This window comes from Anastrepha obliqua, chromosome 3 (genome assembly GCF_027943255.1).
Source record: "Anastrepha obliqua isolate idAnaObli1 chromosome 3, idAnaObli1_1.0, whole genome shotgun sequence".
Taxonomy (NCBI): domain Eukaryota; kingdom Metazoa; phylum Arthropoda; class Insecta; order Diptera; family Tephritidae; genus Anastrepha; species Anastrepha obliqua.
In genome coordinates, this window is record NC_072894.1 from 76099747 (window position 1) to 76121194 (window position 21448).

Here is a 21448-nt window from a genome sequence, read left to right on the forward strand (position 1 = left end):
CTTGTAACCATTAAAAATAATTGTCTAACAATAAAATTTGTATTATTATATTAATAATTACTAGACGACAGCTACCCTTGTAATTATTAAAGTTATTTTCAATCAGACTAAAAACGGAGGAAAACAACTCACTTTATTATTAACGACTATGTACCACATTATATATTTAAATTTCATTTTAATCCAGTTTTACATATAATATTTATGTTTTTACAATTTGCAGAGATTCACAATTTAGGTGTTCACATGTATAGAATAGTACATTTTTTAGAACATGCCACACCGTAGAGTATTAAATGTTAAGTTATTCGAATGTTGCAAGTACATTGTTTTGTAATTCTTAAGGTGTACACTTCAAAAAGAAGTAAATAATATCATTCATAGCAAAAATAAATTTAATCATGTACATGTCTTAATATAATTGAAAAACAAAAACTAAATATATCAACATATAAAAATGTAAATAATCTCATAAAAAAGAGCATCTTTATAACACAAATTTGTGTATATAACGAGCAAAAACTACAAAAGTTTGTGAATATGCAAAATATCTTTGGTATATTAAGGAAATATGTATTACGTAAGGATGAAAGCAACCAATATATCGTTAATTTAAAAAAAAGTTTAAGTATTTGACACGGTGCGAATGTGTTTTTTTAAACACATTTACAGAATAAAAAATGTCTTATCCTTTTTTGAAATTTTTGTCTTATATAACTATTAATTGCACAACAATTTCCACATCACTTGTAATTTGGAAATCAAATGTCTTTGTTGAGTCTTTGTTTTCTATGCTTTATATTTATAATAAAAATATAAACTATTTAAGTTAATACAATTTAACGAAAAATAGTTCGTAATTGCTGAAGTCTTTGGTTAACGTACTGGGCAAGAATTTGACTTCACTTCTATTTTACACGCTTCCAAGAGTGGCGGTAACTTGTGCCATTTATGAAAATACGTGCAAATATGTAAATAACTAAATTTGTTTTGTTTGTCGCAAAAGGGGACTACAGATTAAGACTTGTTTCATTAGCTGCCCGAAAACTTGAATTCTAGGAATCAATAAGACAGCTATGAATGCACGGCTAACTTAAAATTGTACGTGTGCGATTTTGCTTTTTATTTAAATTAACATTGTGATGGAATTCCTTGAGTAATTGAATTTTCCAGCACAATATGACAATCATCCAGTGGTTCGAGTATTTGAATGAGAAATGTCAGCAGATTTTTACGGCGAAGAAAACTTTCCTCTTCATACATTTCCTGTGTGACCTTCGTCATAGCCATGGGCTTGATCATGCGCGTTAGCAAATGCTCACTATAAGCATTAAGTAAGGTATATTAGAAAATAAATATCATTTCAAATATTCGAGTGTATCATAGTTTTAGAGTGTACCACATACACATCACTATATTTTAGCTTACCGCAAGCTGAGGCAAATAAGAAGTTGAAATTTGCCATCTTTACCCAATTGACTACCGGCCGCATTTATCTCATCCATCAAATGCACGTAGTAACGCCAAATGGCTGACAATTCACGCCGTTGCAAACTATTTGCACCACTACCATCACTAAACGATGAGTCCATACTAGATGCAGAGTCATCCAACTGCTGATGTAGTTGTTGTTGCTGCTCGTGATGCATGTACTGCTCGAATTGTTCCTTGATTTTAGCTAAAAATAAAAACATAAGTTTATATTTTCCATTTTTTGCATAAACACTTACTAAAATAATCCCATATATAAAGATTTTTTCCGAAGAAACGCGTTGAACGAAATCCGCATAAGAATATTCGCTCTAGGCATTTCACCAAACCATCATCACCACAAAGCAAATTCGTTAATGTTCCGACATCGCGATCACGACTTGGCCTATAGTGCCACTTTACAATCACATTTACGCAATTGCCCAATTGATGCTTCAACTCAGAAGTGGGCACCGTATCCTGACGTTGTACACTAGGACTGCGCGTGCGCGGTGGTGTCTGATTGGCAACAGTTGGCACTTCAGTATTCTTAGAGTTAGTAGAAACGCGTTGCCCAACAAGTAAACGTTCAGTAGAATCATCATCAACGCCTTTCCCGAGCCAACGACCGCAAGGAAACCTGTAGTTTATAAAATCGTGTTGCAAGAAATTTGAGTTACTTTTTAAGTTTATTTTCGTACTTATACGTGTGACCGGTGACTTCATTACGCATAACTACATGCTCAACCAGCCATTTGTGCGATGGTCCTGAGTTATCGTGGCCAATGCGCATTGTTGTCAACAAACCGAGATTCTTATACTGAAAAAATGAATGTAAAATTATACTGAAAAACATATATAAGTATTTTTGTGATTCACATGAAAAATAAACTCCAGCGATCCTTTGGGTACAGGCACCCGTTGTGTCTCATTCATTGTTCCGGATACAATTATCCATACATTGCTAGAGGTATGATAGGAGCCATATTTTCGGGAAGGAAATATCACTACTCGATAGGGTAGTTCTAAATAATGAAGCAAGATATTGTATTATATATAACAGTAGCCGTATAAACTATTGAAAACTATTCGAAATGCCAACTGCCTTACTTGTTGTTGGATACGTGTTGGTGAATGAGAAGTAATCTACTGTATTGAGTGTTAGCAGGTGATACAAAAATTGCTCCTTCTCTTCTTCGCAGCGCAGGAAGGCATTACGTTTGTATAGCGAGCGCAGCAATGAGTCTTCAGAAAGTAGAGTTCTAAAGTGGCGTGATAGCAATTTTTTCTCAAGCGATAGACGCACCCAGGCGCGGGTATAACCAATATGAGTCTTTATATCTGCCATGGCCAGCACGTTTCTGAGCAAAAAATATATAACGTTTAGGTATAAATTATAATGTTTAGGTTTTACGGCTTAATATCTTTATATAAGTATATTTTTATATATATAAATATACATATATATACTAGGCCGGGTCGATTTGTGGGGAGGCAAAAAAATCGCTCATTGCTCTGTGAAAATCGTATTCTAGGGATCAAAATAAGAAACTTTGTCGAAGAAACCATACCTCTAAAACGAATTCTGATGTCTCCCAATTTGGGTTGAACTTTTTAGTTTCTTTTCTTATGTAAAGGCCAAAAATGGTGATATTTTGAAATGATTGTATGGGGAACCCCCAGGGAGTTCCAGGGGGTGTGCCACTGGCATGGGTGGATCGGCCGTCCAAAGTTAGTGGGGGTCGGTCATAGATTTGGACTCGATTGGAGCACTCTAAATGGGTCAAAGTGGGATTTTTCGTTCGACCCAAATTGGGGGACATCAGAATTCGTTTTAGAGGTACGGTTCCTTCGGCAAAGTTTCTTATTTTGATCCCTAGAATACGATTTTCACAGAGCAATGAGCGATTTTTAAATCGACCCGCCCTAATATATACATAAATGACGCTCACCCCTTTGTTGGGTGTTTGGCCGAGCTCCTCCTCCAATTTGTGGTCTGCGTTTTAATGTTTTTCCACAAATGGAGGGACTTGGCTTTTTTTTAAGGAGCTTTTTCATGACGAAAACACACTCGAAAGCTTGCCATTGCCTGGGGTATCGGGCCCACAACGTGGCTCGAATCCGAGCACTACCGAATGGTAGTCACGCACCAACCCATTCGGTTATGGTGGCTGACATTTTGATTAAATATTAGGTGGATTATATAATTATGTACTTACTTGACATCAAACTCCAATGACTCTGGCAATGGACATAATTGTTCGAGGCCAACGAATTTGTTACGATCACGCGAGCGACTGCGATTTGGACTGGGTGGACTATCGACATCTGTTTGGAATGTTGATAAATCTAAAGAGTAAAGTGACAACAAATTATTATGTTTCCCATTAAAAAGAGTCAACTACTAACAGTCCATCCGTTTACGCATTACATTCCAAGCGAGTGCTAAAGAGGAAAACATGTGAATTTATATTCACATACTTACATACATTTGTTATTTTTAGCTGCATACTCACCGGGCGTTGTGCCGGCGTAACTGCCACTGCCAATTTTGTTGCCGCCCAGCGCTTTGGATGTAGCATTTGTGACAGTCGTCGTAGTGCTGTTATTGGCACGAGCATCCTGCAGTTCCAAGTATGTCTGCAAATGACACCACAGTGCCGATTTACCTTGCTTTGATTGTAGGCCATGAGACCAAATTTTTTCCAGTAAATCACATAAAGAGGCAATTAATGTATTCTCCTCAACACCGTCACCCTTAAGACCCAGAGCTACCGCTTCGGTTCCCATCTTCTCCAAAAGCATACGCTTGGTTTTCGATTTAATATCCTATAAAGAATCAATTTTATGATTCTCTTGAGTATATTATAATTTTATTTTTAGTTTTTTTTTTCATGAGTATATAATACGTTAATTATGGAATACTTACTTTTAGCAGCCGTTCCACAAAAGTCCAATTGGCCTGTGCCAGCAATGCCGGACTAACTTCGGCGGTTGACAGATTTGCTGATAGACGATTTAGTGCATTCGTTGATTTCTGCTCTATAGAAATTTCCTTAGCACGCCATTTGTTGCCATTCTTTACCCGCCGCAAACTGTTGCCCCTGTAAACGTAAGGTATACGCGCGGGACAAAACCAAACGAGAAAGAAAAGAAAAAATGCGCGAATTTGTGGCAGCGTTTTGTAAGTTAGTTGGGAATATCAATAAGGATTTCTTATGAGTTAATGTTTTAATGGAGGATTGTAGAATTGTAGAATTTCTAAAGGTATAATTTTAAAAAGAATGGGTTATAAATTCAAGTATATGTATTAATTTCGATTAATCAAAAAAAAAAAAACTATTAATTATACTGTACAACACAAAAAAGTAACAAGATCCGATAATTAATTATGGTAGAGGACAAAAAAAAATTCACGTGTATTTGAAAGTTTGTCTAAATTTTGAAATTCTAAACTGTTTCAATAAATCGGCTTAGTAAACTATTCGATCTTTGCATTTTAGATACATATATAATTTGTTCAGTAGTACATAACATACATATCACACCCTAAATACAAAAGGGTCACAACTAAAAATTTTCCAAAACTGAGTTTTTTGCATAAATTAATTCAGAGTACACACTGCTGCAAATATTTCGTTCACATAACTATCTTCTTTAACTGGAAAAATACAGTTATGTCTATTTTTATGTCAAGTGTGTTGCTTTTGCACGATCAACTAAAGAGAATTATTTTGAGTTGCGTTAATGGGCTCAAGAACAGCTGATTACTTTTATTACACATAAAGAGTTTTATTTTGAGTTCTGCCTCTATAACTGTAAAAAGTGATAAATCTCGTGGTATATTATTTTGCATTGTGCCTCTTTAGTTGTGAAAAGTGAGTTCAATTAGGTTAGGAAACTTATAAAATTACAACATTTTATCAGTTAAAAAGGCACAAATTAAGATAATATCACTAGTTAATCGAAAAAATTTCAGTTAAAGAGTCATAAATCAAAATTTTGTTTTATTTTCGCAAACATAATATAAAATTGAAAAAAATATAGTAGAACCTTCTTCAATGTTTTATATTTTCATGATGGAACAATATTTTCTTTAAATATTATAATAATTTTTACATAAAACGTTTTTCGTCTCTCCTGAAAATCTTAGTATTTTGAGTTGTGACCCTTTTGTATTTAGGGTGCGATATATGTATTGCAATTATACAGAAAATATGTTTTCAATAACACTAACACAATTAACCCTTACATATTTTTCGTTTTGACTTATTCCTTGTGTTCAGGTTGAATTTTAAGCTTTGGTGTATCAAGAGACTTATAGTAGAACCTTGTGACAAATATTTTTGTGGAACATTTTAACCGTTATATCTCTCTGTTGTGAGTATTTTTGTGAGAGACAAGAAATATCTATTTATTGAGCGAAAACTTTGACCCCCTTATTAAAAAATTCAGACGTATACTTTCAAATCGCCGATGCACGTATATTTTTTGTCCCCTCAACCATAATCCACTGCCGGGGCCCTGTTATTTTGGAAAAAAGGTTTATTGTGTCGTACAGTGCTATCGATTAAAAAAGAACATTGTATACATACATATATAATAATAATAAAGGAATAATCTACTTGGATAAAAATACGACGTGTAGTGTGTTTTGTTATAAAGAGATACAGTTTTATCATAAATTTCATTCAATTGATTTCCGAAAGTGTAAACATATTTTTGAAGCCATTTGCAAAAGAACGGACTGTCAATGCTTCATAAGTAGCAAAATTGTACCATTTTATAAGGCATTTCAAAACTATTCAGGCCGCAAGCTAACCAATCTATGTACACGTGTACATTTACAATATTTTTATTCATTTTGTACTTTCATTAGTTATTTACTTTATTTAATTACATTATTTTTAAGCTAACGTCAACATTATGACTGACGTCAGAGATAGATACTACTATCCAAAGTGTATTAAACAAAGTAAGTAATAAACAAGTACAAAGTGGGAAAAGTATTTGAAGTACGCTAATTTGACAACATGAAAATAAATACTTTGTTCACTTGTGTACATTGTGGTGTTTTTTTCTTGTACCTGAGGTATCAAAAGCCACTTGCTTTACATATGCACGCATATATGTATGTATATTAGTACTACATATAAAATAGCGACAAACAATCCATTCACTCTCACCGTTATAATTATTTTAACAAGTGTTCGAATAGCTGTTTTCTTCGTTTTAAAATTTAACTATTTTTCAATAGCAAGATCGAGTTTTTTTATTGAAATATTAAATGTCATGTATGTAAGTACTTATTTCACTTCGTTATTATCAGAAATTGATTTTTGTGAAAACCATAATGTAATGATATAAAGTGTGCCAGATTGCAATGATATTCGTTTTTAGTACGCAGACTGAAATTTTGTAATGAATTTAAATTCGAAAGCCTTTTTATAATAAAATAAAATAATGGGGAAGTGCGCAGTTTCTTCTATATAAATAAATCACTTTTTTTGGAGTTACATTCTAATGTACTAAATGTTGTTGTTGGCCTGTTGTGACACCACCTTTCACGAATTCGCCTTGACAGTATTAGTCATTTTTTTCTTCTACCTCTTGAGAAAATGTTTAACCCTCATAGGGAATTTTTTTTTTTAAGTAAGTAATTAATACGGCCGCCGTAGCCGAATGGGTTGGTGCGTGACTGCCATTCGGAATTCACAGAGAGAACGTAGGTTCAAATCACGGTGAAACACCAAGATTAAGAAACAATTTTTTAATAGCGGTCGCCCCTAGGGAGGCAATGGCAAACCTCCAAGTGTATTTCTGCCATGAAAAAAGCGCCTCATAAAAGTATCTGCCGTTCGGAGTTGGCTTGAAACTGTAGGTCCCTCCATTTGTGGAACAACATCAAGACCAAGACGCACACCACAAATAGGAGGAGGAGCTCGGCCAATCACCCAAAAAGGGTGCACGCGCCAATTACATATATATATATATATATATATATAATTAATACAAAATAAAGAAATAAGTGTTATTTAAACATGTAGCTATATATTGAAAAAAAAAACTGTAACAACTCAGCATCTAAAGCTAAGGGAAAAATGAAAATGGCTGACACACTTTCTATTATTACATTATTGTGAAAACTATAAATGGAAAACGTTAAATATAAGCTAATCGATTCGACAATGGCCACAGTTCCATGTTGATTAAAGAAGCTATAAATAAACAGTCATGAAATTATTTTTCAAATTAAATGAAATTTAGTGTACAATTTAACAATAAAACCACATCTTTCATCTCTTAAACTAATCTAATATTTTTCATGCCAACAAAACAAAAAATGACTTTACTCAATATTAAAACGCATTAAAATTTTATTTTCATTAACTGTTAATTTAACAAACGAAACAAAAATATATGTTTTCACAGAAATATTAGGGAACGACTTTTGCAATTGAAATACTAAATGTGTTCTTTTTAAATATTATTTCAATTTATATGCATGTTCTAAAGAAGTTTTCTTAATAGTGTTCTTAAAACATAAAATAATATCAATCTGCATTAGGTATGCGCAGTTCAAAATAAATAGATATCAATTTTTGTGACGCAACTACTTAATGTGCTTATTTAGTAAAAAAAAATCATATGAGTGGATTAAAAAATTAACTAAATACATTACAACTCTTATACAGCTATGTACATTTTGATTTTCATAATAATCGTGATCATTACTTTACTAATAACATTCGCTTAGCGTCATTGCATTACGTGAAAATCTAAAGACTTAAGTTATACACAATGAACAATGAACAAAATCAACGTATGTGTATGTATGTACGCTGCCTCTCAACCCCACATTGCGTGCATGGTAATTGAATATTTTTAGTTATGCTTTTTAAATGTCAACAACACGACAACAATAACAACACTACCTAGAAGCACACTCCTGATTTAGCACAGACTTTTCGAGTAGCGGAAAACTTCGAAAGTAAGCAGCTCTATTGGAGAGTATCTCGCTGGGCGGTGTCACTTCAATGTCGATGCAATGTAAACGTTTCTCGTACGCTTGTTGCGCCTCCTGTGACATAACGCACGGTTCGTAACTGGTGGCGCAAATCATATTTTCTCCATGCCGCTTTCTATTGAAATAAATTAAAGTAAAATAAATATAAATTTTTTCTGTTCGTTTTGAGTTATTCTGAAAAAATATACAAAATTGTAATGGGGTTCAATTACATATACCTATGCTAAGAGTGTAATAAAAATTTTACAGAATACGATGTGTGTTCAAAAAGTGAGGTGACTTCTAATTTCGTACGGTCAACTTACATTCGATTTTGTTGTTTTTGATACACATATCCTGAACATATGTTTAAGTTTCAACTAGTTTTGTTTTTCACAGACACAAAGGTTAAACGTGTTTTGGGGTGCTCGATAATTTTTTGCTATCGAAAAACTTAATCAAAGAATTTGACTCAACTTTTGTGTAAAATTAAGTGCTCCAAAGCACTTTAAATGTTGCAAGGCCACACAATGAGACTGCTTTGAGTGAAAAAAATTTCATAAGAGGTACCACCTCTTTAAAGATGGCCGAATTGATGTCAATGACGCACGTCAACAAAAGATGAAAACGTTGAAGCAGTGAGGATGGTGGCATATCGGTTGGCTCGCGCTATGCAATATGTGTATTGTAATTTTTCAATACATCCTTTCAGGCGGGATGTTTTGAAAACTACTGGAATTATTGTACATAACAGTTTGAGCGATACGTGGTGAGAAGCAGGATAATTCACTTTCTCTCTCTCTCTCTCATTTTCCATTATTCGATTTATCTGCCAGATGATTGTCCAACACCATAGCCGATAGCAATAACAAGTTAATGTAAAAATATCTAACTAACTTAATAAAACAATGATCACCTTAAAAGCTTTACGCGCTGATCGAATATGCGCAAATTAGCGTCAGGTTCCTTCTCCCACATCGCCAAGATTTTGTTGTCGATTAAGGTAGCAAACATTTGAGATTCTAAAAAGCGCGACAAAAACGGTCGATGATGTTCAGGCTGATCGGATAAGAATGATGATTTATCAAAATTTTGCAATGTCTCGCGGTTTGATAGCCATTCGTCGCGAGCTTGATTCGGATAGATGACGAAAAATTCGTATGCGTAAAACATATGCACAAACCGGTTGAGAAAAGTTTCACGCAATGAATTATTAATACGCAAGTCCTGATAGTATTGGTCTTCCAGAGATAGTATAGCTGTCGCTTTTGTGTCTTTACGTGCAGTTGCTGCAGCTTTTGTAGGAGACATTGTTGCGTCGACTGCATCAAAGCTTGTCGTGTCATTAAGTGACACGGCACTAGGTGATTGTGTTCGCACTCCTTTTCGTCGCAAAAAATCAGCAATACGTGGTACATGATCGATTTTCATAGGATGTGCAATGAGTGGTTGATATTCGAGATGATGACCATTGCCATTATCTGCACCAGTTGGACTGCCATGACCGCTACCGGCCAGCGTGTAAACGGTCTCTTGCAGTTGACTAAAGCGTTCCTTACTACGCCGTGCCGCTTGTAGTCCAGACGGCAGCGTACAACTACTAATCATGACGTCGCGATCGCGTGTCGCATAACCATTTTTGAGTATTGGTTCATAGGAACGATCCCGTTCTATTTCGAATTTGTCCAAAATTGATATAATTTCTGCCATGAAATCGACTTTATGCGGAAATATTGGCAACTCTTCAGGTAGTTGAATAATTTTCTTATCTATGTCTACAAAACAAAGTGTAGCCTCGGTTCCAATTTTATTAGCGGATTCGCAATCGGCATGAAGGCCCATGACAAATGGCACAGGAGCATCCAAAAAGTGATGTAGGGAAGCAGGCAATATTGGGGCATATACGTGTGGCCATACAAATGGAAATAAAACTGAAGTGATGCACTCACCAACAATCATTAGCTTTTGGTAGTCTGAATAAGTTGAAATAAATTGAAAATAAAATAATTAAGAAGTTTCACAAAGCAATGCCTACCATTTGAACGCAACAAGACTTGATTTTCTAACAACACACAGGTCAATAATTGTATAACACATTCAACACCAAGGTACGTGAAGAGCAATCGTAATGGAAAGTCTAGTAATGGCAGTTCAGTGCTTGGCTCTGGGCGCTGCAACACCACAGCCAAAGGCGGCAAGTGCGGCTCAGGAGGCGGCAAGTAAATTCGTATTGATTTTCCAGGCTGTGGCAACATTACTTCGTACAGAATATTGTAGACGTAGGATTCGAGACTGATACCTGGACCAGGTTGACGTGGAAGACATCTAGAATATAAATGCAATACATTTTTTTCGATAAATCTTTTTAGTAAATATGCATGATTGAAGTTTCTAACTTGTAGAGGTTGCTGAGAAATACTTGGGCAGCGAATGCATATGGAACTTGGCATATAAGTGAAATACTTTTGGCAACAAACAGCTTATCCTTCGTAATATCATAGTAACTTTGTGCTGATTGTGGTGCCTGTCCGGCCACTTTAAAATGACGCGGGAGCGAACGACTCACAGGACTTTGTCTCACACGATCAAGTGAATGGGTTTGTTGTCCGCTCGAGAGTTCCGTTATAAACATGGACTGTGAAATAAACATAGAAGTCAAATTTTGCAACCAAAAAGGAATTGTATAAAAAAATACCTGCAACGTGTGCATTGCACTACAAATATTCCGATTACGAATTTCCTCATAGAACACTAAGCTAAATCCATAACAACGCTTTCCATCTTCTCTGGTAGTAGCGAACGAATGAAACTTTGGTTCAATGTCGTGCTTTTGAGTGCGAAAACGAAGCCCCTGCGGTAGTGAAAGCTTGGAAAACAAATATAATATATACATACGTTAGTCATCAAAATTAATTAGCCGTTTTATATAGGTAGAGATAGATAAAGAGAATAATAGTTTCTAAAATATTACTAAAACAAATTCCATTGTGGGCATAAATCCTCAAATAATGGGCAATTGTTTTCTAATGAAAAAAAAACCTTCATTCGTTCGACAAAATCAAGTTGGAGGAAAAACTTAGTCAAACACCTAATAAAGGATGCACGCGCCAATTATACATAATACCATACATATATAAATAGTTATATATGGTATATATAAAACCGATTGCCTTTGGGAGTTATTTCTATTGGAAGGCTTGTGTGTGCATAAGAACCATGAAGCTTATACACACCAGAGTTTACCTAGCCGACGAGCGTTTTTGTCCGTAAACAATTAATTTTTAATATACAGATTTCTACGCGGCAAGTAGTAATTCGATTCCTTTTTTAAAGGTGAAGGTCAACAAAAAAGAAGGATTACTTGCATAGATCAAACAAGACTTCGATTACTATAGTATTTTTCCAATGGGCAAAGCGAAATATAAAATTGGTATCATAGTTCTAATTGAGAGCTAATATAAAATGTAACTCTTGAACTACCACCATTGAAATTTTTTACGTTTTTTTTTAATGCGAGAATAAATTGCAATGTGAATTTACCAAACTTGTATTTTTTTCATATTTTATTTATCATAGTCTGCCTATCGTCGCTATCGCCGCTGAAGTGACGCAAATTAAAATTTAATTGAAATCAATTGAGTGCTGGCTAACCAAGCAGCTTCGTTTGTAATATGTAAAAATATGTGTGTACATATTTTATATGTATATATACCATTCATACATATATGACTTTATGTATATCTGTACACTAAATAAATTTTCTTATATAAATTTTACTACAGAAAGGCGGCTGGATAAATTGATCCTCCAACTTTACCCTTATTCTCTATTCAACATTTTAAATTAATGTTTAATGTTGGCATTCATTTTGATTGTACATATACACATATATTTAACATAACATACCATACAAATGCCATGGGCATCAAATGGATTCCATGGTACGTTTTCGGGATAGTGAGCTAACGGTTTACTCTTATAGGCGCGATCGAGAGGCGAACAATGCAAATTATCACCTTTAATAGCAAGTAAACAAAAATTTAAAATTTTATACAAAATCAATTAGCGCATGATGTTTAGTACTTAACATATTTTTACACATACCTGCAAATCGATCAGGCTCTAGGCCCGTATCTAAATCCAAACCACATATCACAAAAAAATCTGCAAAACGCGAGTACTGTGGGTCTGATTCGCGTTTCAACTGGCATAATTCGTTAGAGCTCATCTCACCAGGTGAAGTAGGAGATGTAGCCAAGCAGTCGACCGTTGACTCACTGTTTCCAACTTCATTGCGATTGCTATTGGAGTTTTTACTGCCACTTGCGCCATTAATATTACTATGCTTTCTCATCACCACTGTGCCAGCCAGCTGATTATAGTTTGCCTGTGCGGGTGTGCCCGTTTGCGAATTGTGCTGTAGCTGTTGGTCGACGAGCATGAGTTTCGTCATTCGTTGAATATTGTTCTCCGTCGTCATAATTTCACTTTACGTATACTGCCTCCAAAATCACTGACACCTGCGGCAACATCAGTGGTTTTGGCTGAGCACTGTGGCCCTAGGCAAAGTGAAGGCGTTTTTCAAGGACGCAAAACAGTGTTATGAAGGACAAGGGATTTTTGTCTTACAAAAGATAATTAGATAGAGTGATCCACAGTATTTTCGCTTTTTTACCCACTCCTTTGTTAAACTGTTTTCAAGGTATTGATTTTTCTACAAACAAAATTAAATTACAGTACGAGTGCCAATTAGTAAAATTTTGCCAACTAGCTACAAATTTAGAAATTTCTTTTCTTACATGTTGTGTATTGCGTACGTAGTTTGTGTTCAATTGTTGTTGGCAGCAGCAAATGGCTTGTTGTTGTGGCTAGTCCAAGTGCTGAAAATGTTGAATTTTCTATTTCTTTCTGCCTCTTCTGCGCCTGCTTCTTTCTTTTCTGCTTCGCCAAATACACAATAAACATTTTCACTTCGCAAAATTTCTTCTCACAAACAATACATTTCACTTTTCGTGTGTCAAATTAGCCCAAATGTTCACTTATTAATTTGAGCTCCGTATATTTTGTTTATATTAGACGGCTGCTACTAATAAAATCGAACAACTTTTTATCCGCACACCAATTCATCACCACCACTAGAAGCACTCTAAGTCGACCCCTACAGGTTCAACAAATATCATGATTGGGATTATGTTAAGAGTGATGGATTACAAAATGTATCCATCTGAAGCAAAATCGTGCGTAACTTTGACTGTTACGTAATAGGAGACTTGACAGCTCAATTATGTCCGGTGTTGAAATTAATTGTTTTATTTCCCTTTAGCACAAAGAAACTTTACAGATAAGTATATGTAATTCATTGACTTAGTTATTTATCAAGATTGAGAGACGTCAGTGGTATTTTCAGTAATTTACAACCATTTTAGGGCATTTTTATGAGTGTAAAACAAGATTCATTGTGTATGAAAATTTTTGTTTTTCTTAATTCAAAACAGACGAAATAAGATTGTGAGCCTGAATGATATGGAAACCTCAAAATATGCGAATTATTTTCAATGGTTTAAGTGTTTTTGTCATGCTTTGAACCACACAGTACAATAATCATATTATAGATGACACCAAAATTCTGTGAATACTGAGTGCTTATCAAGAATGATAGAATACGAGATTGCGCATCACAAATTCGTAGTGACGTCAGCGCTGCGTCTAAATGAACAAATTGCAGAAGAGGAGAAGCTGAAATACATGTATTTGTTATATGTTTCATCAACAATATTAGAAAAGACACATCAAAGCACATTGATTTTATGTTTAATATCTACTAGCTTTGGTTATCTTATAACTTATGTTCAAAGAAGTTGTATATTTAAATTTGGTGATGGCAGTGCCGAAAGTTTTATAACGAATTACCTAAATACTATTAGTAACTGCAATATGAGACGCTTATAATAAAAAAACAGGTGTTTTTGCAGTGAAAGAAAATATTATATTTCATTGTGTATAAAGAGATTTTTGTTGGTTGTAAAATATAGTTATTATAAAATTAATGCTTAATGTGGAAGAGGGTTTGAATAGTATTTATGGTAGCCCTAGACAGAGGGTGCGACCACAAATTCAAAATAGAGACGCACATTCATATTTCAAGACAATTTGGTTAAACCTGGATTTTTCCATACTTTTTCTAGCTTTTATAAATTCAATTTAAGAAGAGCTCCACTAATACTTCCAACTTAATACTTTGCCTGAAATTGTCAATGTTTTCAACAAGAAAATCCACTACAGATGTCATAATTTACATTTTAACCTTTGCGGGCTTACGTGAATTGTACTTATTTTATTTTCGATGCAACTCTGCTTGTAGAATGCAACCTTTATAGGTATTACTGTTCAGTGGATCTATTTTCTGTCGCAAAAGAAATTTAATGCGCTACATTTTCGTGATGGTGATTTTCGGCAAATTTAAAAAAATATCCATTTTAGTGTTTTAACTGCATTATATCTTATGAAAAAAAGAATCAAAGGCCATATAATTGGATAATTAAAAAAAAATCGTCACCCATGCGATTAGGCTGGAGAACAGCGCCCATGTGCTGAAGTTCTTGATTTCGGACATATTTTACAAATCTTGCTAAAACATGGCTGGTGGAAATCAAGCTCGCGTCATACAAGTGACGAATATCGCACCCCAGGCCACTAAAGATCAAATGCAGACCTTATTTGGTAATATTGGAAAAATTGAAGAAATCAGATTATACCCAACTGTGCGCGATGTATCATGTCCTGTGCAGTCACGTATATGTTATGTCAAGTATGCCGAAAGTAGCTATGTACCGGTGGCCCAACATCTTACTAACACTGTTTTTATTGATCGAGCACTTATCGTCATACCTGTATTGGCAATACCTGAGGAATACCGAGCATTGGAGATGTCCAAAAATGGCACAATTGTACCTGGGCTGCAGAGGCCCGATTCAAAACTGCCTCCGGAAGTTATAAACCGCATTGAGGGCCAGTCGCCGCAACAGGTTTGCATAAAATTACTCATTTATTAAATTCACTGCAATATTATTAATTTTAGGTAATAAAGACCTACGACCCCAAACTACTAGACAACAATTTACCGGAGTATCCGGCTTTGCCGTCTTTCTATGATTCTCGAAAAATTGAGGAAATACGTAGGACTATCATTGTATGCGATGTCAAAAATGAGTGGCGTCTAGACGATTTGATGGAATGTTTTCAACGCGCTGGTGAGGTGAAATATGCACGTTGGGCCGAGAAGGATAGTAAAACGTATTGCATGATCGAATTCTGCGATCAGCCAAGTATTATTCATGCTCTTAAAATGCAAGGACAAGAATTCAAAGGTGGATATCTGAACGTTTACCATTCAACTGATTCTATTACCAAACCGGAAGCAAAATCGAATGAAGCAGCGCAGGCGGAAATTGAAGAAGCAATGACTATAGTAAAAGAAGCCCAAAATATGATATCTGCTGCAATTGATCCAGTTATTGGAATGCTAGCTAAGGATAAACGTCGACGTTCTCGCTCACGTTCAAGGTCTCGTGATCGTCGTACTAGCCGTTCTCGTTCCCATCGTTCACGTTCAAGGCGTCGTTCTCGGTCTCGTACTCGTAAACGATCGCGAAGCAAGTCTAAGCGACGTTCTCGCTCACATTCTCGAGGTTCACGCTCACGCAAGCGTTCCCGTTCAAGAAAGCGTTCTCGCTCACGTCGTAAAAGTCGATCCCGTTCTCGTTCTAAACGTCGCTCACGTTCTCGCGATCGTCGTGCTAAACGTTCTCGTTCGCGGCATCGTCGTAGCACATCCAGATCGCGTCGTTCTCGTTCGCGTACCAAACGCTCACGATCACGAGAACGTAAACGTTCACACCGAGCCCGTGATGAAAAACGTTCCCGTTCTTCACGTTCACGCAGCAAACGCCGTTCACCATCTCTATCAACACGATCACGTTCAAGCCGCAGCAAGGACATTGTTCCACCCTTAAAGTCATCATCTTCGTCTAAACGGCGTTCGCGTACACCAGATCGCAAGTTAAAACCCATTACAGAAGATATTGAAGTTAAAAGCACACGATCTAGTGTCGATTCTAAGCCGCGAAAATCTGTTAGCGTAGAGAAATCAGATAATATGGATATATCTAATTCACCATAATTATGTATCTATTAATGAATGGATAATCATTTCAATCTTAAGCTTAAGATAATTTTTTTCGCCAGGGCCGTAATTTTTTATTGAAGTGTATATGATTTTTCTGTCATATAATTACAGTTTGGGATTTATGCATAATAGTCATTTAAGTTAACTCAGACAAAGCTATAACAATAAAAACAACTCGATTATCCACTCCAAAAATTTTTATATACAAACTTTTAATGTGGTAGCAGCTGCGGTTGTCATTACTCCTAATGATTTCCGAAATTTTAAGTAATACATCAAAGTTTCAGTTTAGTAAGTACTCTTTATTGTGGTGGATATAACTAACTCGGAAAATGAATGGTTTTTTTTCGAATTACATATGTACGTCTACGTATTTGCAAATTTAAAAAATAAAAAAAAATAAACGCTACCCAGCTCAACACCAAGAGTCTTATTCACTTTTTAGAACCGTTGTTGAAAGTTTTGTTGCTGATTAAACATCATTTGCTGTTGCTGTTGTTGTTGATGATGAAAGTCTTGTGTTTGCTGCACTTGCTGTTGCTGTGGTCCCGCTCCAGGAGGTCCAGATAAGCGCACTCGTTTAGCACTTGGCTCTTGCTGTTGTTGCTGCTGCTGCTGTTGTTGTTGTTGTCGTTTATTGTCGGTCTTATCTTCTTGATCATCATCTGTTAAGAATTCTCTCTTTGGGTAGGGAATAGGCATTCCGGCAAATACGTCTTGAGTCGGTAGTGGATCCTCTTGAAAGTAGGGATCTTGCATAGCTTGCTCAGAAGTTATACGCTTGTTCGGATCCATTAGTAAGAGTTTTTGTAAAAGATGAAATGCTTTACTATCTGGCTTAATTTTATGTCGTTCCATATATTTAGCTAATGAGCATGTTGAATAAGTGGAACGCTTGAAGTCCTTCGTTAGAGTATGATGTTCCGGCATTTTTTTTATATCCTCCCAGTCTTTATCCTGAGGAAAACCCATTACATTGAATATTCGATCCAACTGATCATGGTGATAGGGATTACTCGTTTTTATATCTTCTTGTCTGCAATGGAAGATTGGTTCAGACGTTAGCAACTCAGCAAAAATGCAACCTATTGCCCAAATATCAATTGCTTTCGTGTAATGACGTGCGCCCAGAAGCAGCTCCGGTGCGCGATACCAGAATGTGACAACTACAGGATCTAAATCTGCTAACGGTTTTAGAGGTGCGTTGAATAAACGGGCGAATCCCATGTCAGCGATTTTGACGCGTCCCCGTTCATTGCCATCACCCATGACTAAAATGTTGGCTGGCTTTAAATCACGATGCAGAACCCAGTTGCTGTGCAGGTAATGTATGCCATCCAGAATTTGATATAGTAGACTCTTCACCATACCTCTAGGAACGATTACTTGCTTCTTGGCAGCCTTGGCAGCTCGATGGAATTTGATGATATGCCACAAATCATGTTCAGCATAATCGATTAAAAGAAATACTTTCCGGTCGTTGTGAGATAGAAACACCCGAATGAGAGTAATAACATTTTGATGTTTTAACTCCCGCAGCAGTGCAATCTCACGACACGCTGACATGGACAATCCAGTTCCATCAATTTGCTTTAGCGCATATTCTTTTCCATCGCTGCGCTCCTTCCATTTCGCTTTGTAAACATGGCCGTACGTGCCACGTCCAACTTTGCAACCTTCGTAATTGAAGATATCTTCTACTTTTGTGCGTTCCATTTGCGTTTTCATCTTAAAGTCATAATCCATGATGAGATAGTTGACAAACAATTATTTTCCAAAATATTAATTAATAAACCGCGGTAAAAAACCACTATACTGTATATCTGTTGTGGCGTCTATCAGCTGTTTCCCACCTGTCATATGTGTATAGGGTGGTCCATATACCACTTTTTTAATCAAATGTTTTCTTCACAATGACAGATCTATCACTGCTCCGCCGAACGTATCGCTTCACTCTTGAGCAATGTTGGGGGAAAAATGGAAACTTATTTCAAAGTCAATGAATGAGCCAAACAATTTCCCTTCCTTTTGTTTGTATGATGTCGCAGCGTATTTGGAGAGCGAAATCTCTTATTCTATCATTCTTGGATGACCAAGGCGAATTGAGTACTAAGGTTGCGTCATTAAAAACCAGTTACTTTATTTTTCGCGATTTTGACAAGTCTGACGTCAGCTCAGTTCGCAATACAAAACAAACGAACAAAACAAACAAAAGTAGGAAAAATTACTTGTTTGTCATAATTCAGTGAATGGCTTGGTAGTTTTGTGAGATTTAAACTAATCAAACTAATGAAAACGAAATACCGTGTGTTACATTGTGAAAGCATAAATTAATATAAAGTCTTCAAATGCAGTTTGTTTGCGTTTTTATGCGGAAGGCGCCGTGGCACGAAAGTATGTGTGTGTGTGTATAATTTCTTGTGCTTGGTTGTTGCCATTGGTTTCGACTACTCTTCCTCTTCACAAACAAGTAATTAACCTTCCTTTTCCTTGTTTATTCATCCGCTTTTACGACATGGCGAATTCGGAATGCGTAATCTGTTTCTCTATCATTCTTGTTAGATGACTAGATGCGAAACCCTTTTTTCTTCCGAAAACTCTGTTATGTACATTTTTTACAAGGCGAATTAAATACCGAATATTCTATCCAAGGTGGATTTTAAATTCGGCTTGATTCTATCATTCATGCATTTTTTAAAACATTTGTCACTAATGCCACACCGGAAGAAACATTAAATATGAATTTTTAGTTTCCACATTATTGAGAGCTCGGTTCCTCAGTAAGACTATATATCCTTCTACAGATATAAGCAATAAAAGTAAGAACAATTAGTATAAAATACATAAATAAACAAAAAATTAGTGCTTAAATGAAAGAAGTATATAAAATTTAATTAAATGTTTTTTTTTTTAATTGATTACAGATTACGTATTTTATCAAAACTTCCTCGTTGTCGTTATCTGCTTGTCCGTCCGCAAAGAATTTAATTATAAAACTCTTGAGTGAGTTAGGTGAGGTCGTGACTGCGTGACTAATTACAGTAAATTGTATTTACAACCACTCATGTACTTAAATATGTATGTGCATACATTTAAAATTAAAAAGTGCAACATTGTAGCCAAAAAGTTTAATACAGTTAAGTACAAGCTCAAAAATCTGTTTTTTATGTCAACTAATTCTTAATAGTAATGAACATCAACAAAATCCTAAGCCCCTCTGACTAAGACTAAGAGGTTAAAAATAAAACTAATTTTTTGCAAGTTCTCATTATAAAATAATCACATACATAACATATTATAAAGATTTATTTATTTATTTATTTATTGGAATTAATATATAATACTAAAACTAATACAAGAACGAGTACTAGCTGCCAGGCCATATTATAAACATGTATTCCAATAATAAAAAAATACTGAAGACAAAATGAAGAATCTGTATATAAAAAATAAATAAAATTTAGATGACGGATTTTTTACAGAAAATTCAAATGCTATGCCATTAGGTATAAACTAAATATTCCGTAAGTTTAAGTTCCAGGTATTGCTGGAACTTAAACTCCTACCTATCCAGAATCGTCCTTGATATATTCAACTGATGTCCTCACGATACTAATCAGCTATTGATGCGCGTCCTTAAATCTACTCATCTGATACCGCTTTCCATCTGGACCCACCACGTTACAAACGCATGTATTTTTACTATTTACATTTCAGCCGTGCTATATTATAATTGGAAATGTAGTGAAGAATACACCCCCGAGTAATTATAGATATTTATTATTACTATTCAAACAGAAATTTTGTGTCAGTGTTGCTCACACCCCTAAAAATTATTATTATTATACTATGATTAGGACACTGTGCTGGATATTCCAAGAAAACAAGCTATGCAACATTTGAAAAATCCTATGCGAATAGATGCATCGATGTATGATTTCCGATGTATCGAAAAATATCGATTTACATTTCACAGGATCGAATTAAAGAAATGCGTCGATGTATTTATGCCACTCACATCCTTAGTATTAAAAGTTAAACAAAATATTCTGTAATTACAATACAAAATATATTGTAATAAAGTTAATCGTAACAGTTATTTTAGTAAAAATGGTCAAAGTCAGCAAAAATATCCGTATGAAAGCCAAGGCATCGGTTGCGATAGCGGCCGCCAATATTAAATCACATGTGCGTGCAGCAGCAAAGTCAGACGATTCGAGTATCACGAAGGATAAATTACTATTGCCAAAATCACCAACAAACAAGAGAAAAACAATTACAAAACGAGAGAAAGTGCGACGGAAGCATAAACAACTTATGAATAAATTTGCATTGATAAAAAAGAAACGTAAAGAGGAAGCAGCACGCAGAAATAGGGAAAAGACGGAAGTTATTGGTGATTTGAAACCACTAAAGGATGCGTTGCCTTCTTTGGACGAGCTCTTCAAGTTGAGCAAGCAAAAATCGGATATAAAAACGGGTACCAAAGACATCGACGAATCTACCAGAAATAATCACACAACAAAAGAGGAGAAAAAAATGAATGTTCAGCAAAAGCTGAAGAAGAAAAAAGAAAAATTAATACGCCAAGTCACTTCTTATACTGCTTTACTTAAAGATCCGGATTTCAAAAAAAATCCTCGCGATGCCATTTCCTATCACATTAAATATACACATGGGCTCATTGATGATTGATCAAAACGGTTATTTTAATAAATGTATATTTGAAATGTTTGTATATCGAATAAAATCGTTATATATTTTTGTAAAACTGGTATACCACGAAA

At 35.2% G+C, this 21448-nt stretch overlaps 4 protein-coding genes across 5 annotated transcripts; 2 read left to right on the forward strand and 2 right to left on the reverse strand.

Annotated features, from left to right (window-relative positions):
- Positions 1–1053: 1053 nt before the first annotated feature.
- LOC129242630 (DENN domain-containing protein 5B) lies at positions 1054–13677 on the reverse strand. 2 transcript variants are annotated; one of them, XM_054879384.1, is made up of 18 exons: positions 13276–13677; positions 12581–13190; positions 12383–12492; positions 11172–11342; positions 10873–11111; positions 10512–10801; positions 9393–10449; positions 8406–8612; positions 4400–4574; positions 3987–4299; positions 3880–3915; positions 3690–3819; positions 2581–2831; positions 2350–2495; positions 2172–2290; positions 1731–2110; positions 1429–1678; positions 1054–1321 (listed from the first exon to the last, which is right to left on the reverse strand). In XM_054879384.1, the coding sequence occupies exons 2-18, from the start codon at positions 12954–12956 to the stop codon at positions 1132–1134; spliced, it is 4440 nt and encodes a 1479-aa protein (XP_054735359.1). In that variant the 5' UTR covers positions 12957–13190; positions 13276–13677; the 3' UTR covers positions 1054–1131. The 2 variants fall into 2 exon arrangements, with proteins under 2 accessions (XP_054735359.1, XP_054735360.1); XM_054879385.1 differs by lacking the exon at positions 3880–3915.
- A 1190-nt stretch (positions 13678–14867) lies between these two features.
- Positions 14868–17080, forward strand: LOC129242631 (probable splicing factor, arginine/serine-rich 7). Its single transcript, XM_054879386.1, has 2 exons — positions 14868–15501; positions 15555–17080. The coding sequence occupies exons 1-2, from the start codon at positions 15112–15114 to the stop codon at positions 16653–16655; spliced, it is 1491 nt and encodes a 496-aa protein (XP_054735361.1). The 5' UTR covers positions 14868–15111; the 3' UTR covers positions 16656–17080.
- On the reverse strand, positions 16943–18497 carry LOC129242632 (cyclin-dependent kinase 8). The gene has a single exon (XM_054879387.1). It carries the CDS (start codon positions 18405–18407, stop codon positions 17103–17105), a length of 1305 nt encoding a protein of 434 aa, XP_054735362.1. The 5' UTR covers positions 18408–18497; the 3' UTR covers positions 16943–17102.
- A 2166-nt stretch (positions 18498–20663) lies between these two features.
- LOC129241030 (ribosome biogenesis protein SLX9 homolog) lies at positions 20664–21448 on the forward strand. The gene has a single exon (XM_054877155.1). The coding sequence runs from the start codon at positions 20772–20774 to the stop codon at positions 21354–21356; it is 585 nt and encodes a 194-aa protein (XP_054733130.1). The 5' UTR covers positions 20664–20771; the 3' UTR covers positions 21357–21448.

Bases quoted from the DNA above. Each gene is read 5' to 3' on its own strand.
- LOC129242630 (XM_054879384.1), bottom strand. From the start codon at position 12,956: ATGACGACGGAGAACAATATTCAACGAATGACGAAACTCATGCTCGTC. The intron at 4,300-4,399 runs GTAAGTATTCCA...GATTCTTTATAG, and splicing joins TTGTGGAACGGCTGCTAAAA to GATATTAAATCGAAAACCAA. The intron at 2,111-2,171 runs GTACGAAAATAA...TATAAACTACAG, and splicing joins GTCACCGGTCACACGTATAA to GTTTCCTTGCGGTCGTTGGC.
- LOC129242631 (XM_054879386.1), top strand. From the start codon at position 15,112: ATGGCTGGTGGAAATCAAGCTCGCGTCATACAAGTGACGAATATCGCA. The intron at 15,502-15,554 runs GTTTGCATAAAA...TATTAATTTTAG, and splicing joins AGGGCCAGTCGCCGCAACAG to GTAATAAAGACCTACGACCC.
- LOC129242632 (XM_054879387.1), bottom strand. From the start codon at position 18,407: ATGGATTATGACTTTAAGATGAAAACGCAAATGGAACGCACAAAAGTA.
- LOC129241030 (XM_054877155.1), top strand. From the start codon at position 20,772: ATGGTCAAAGTCAGCAAAAATATCCGTATGAAAGCCAAGGCATCGGTT.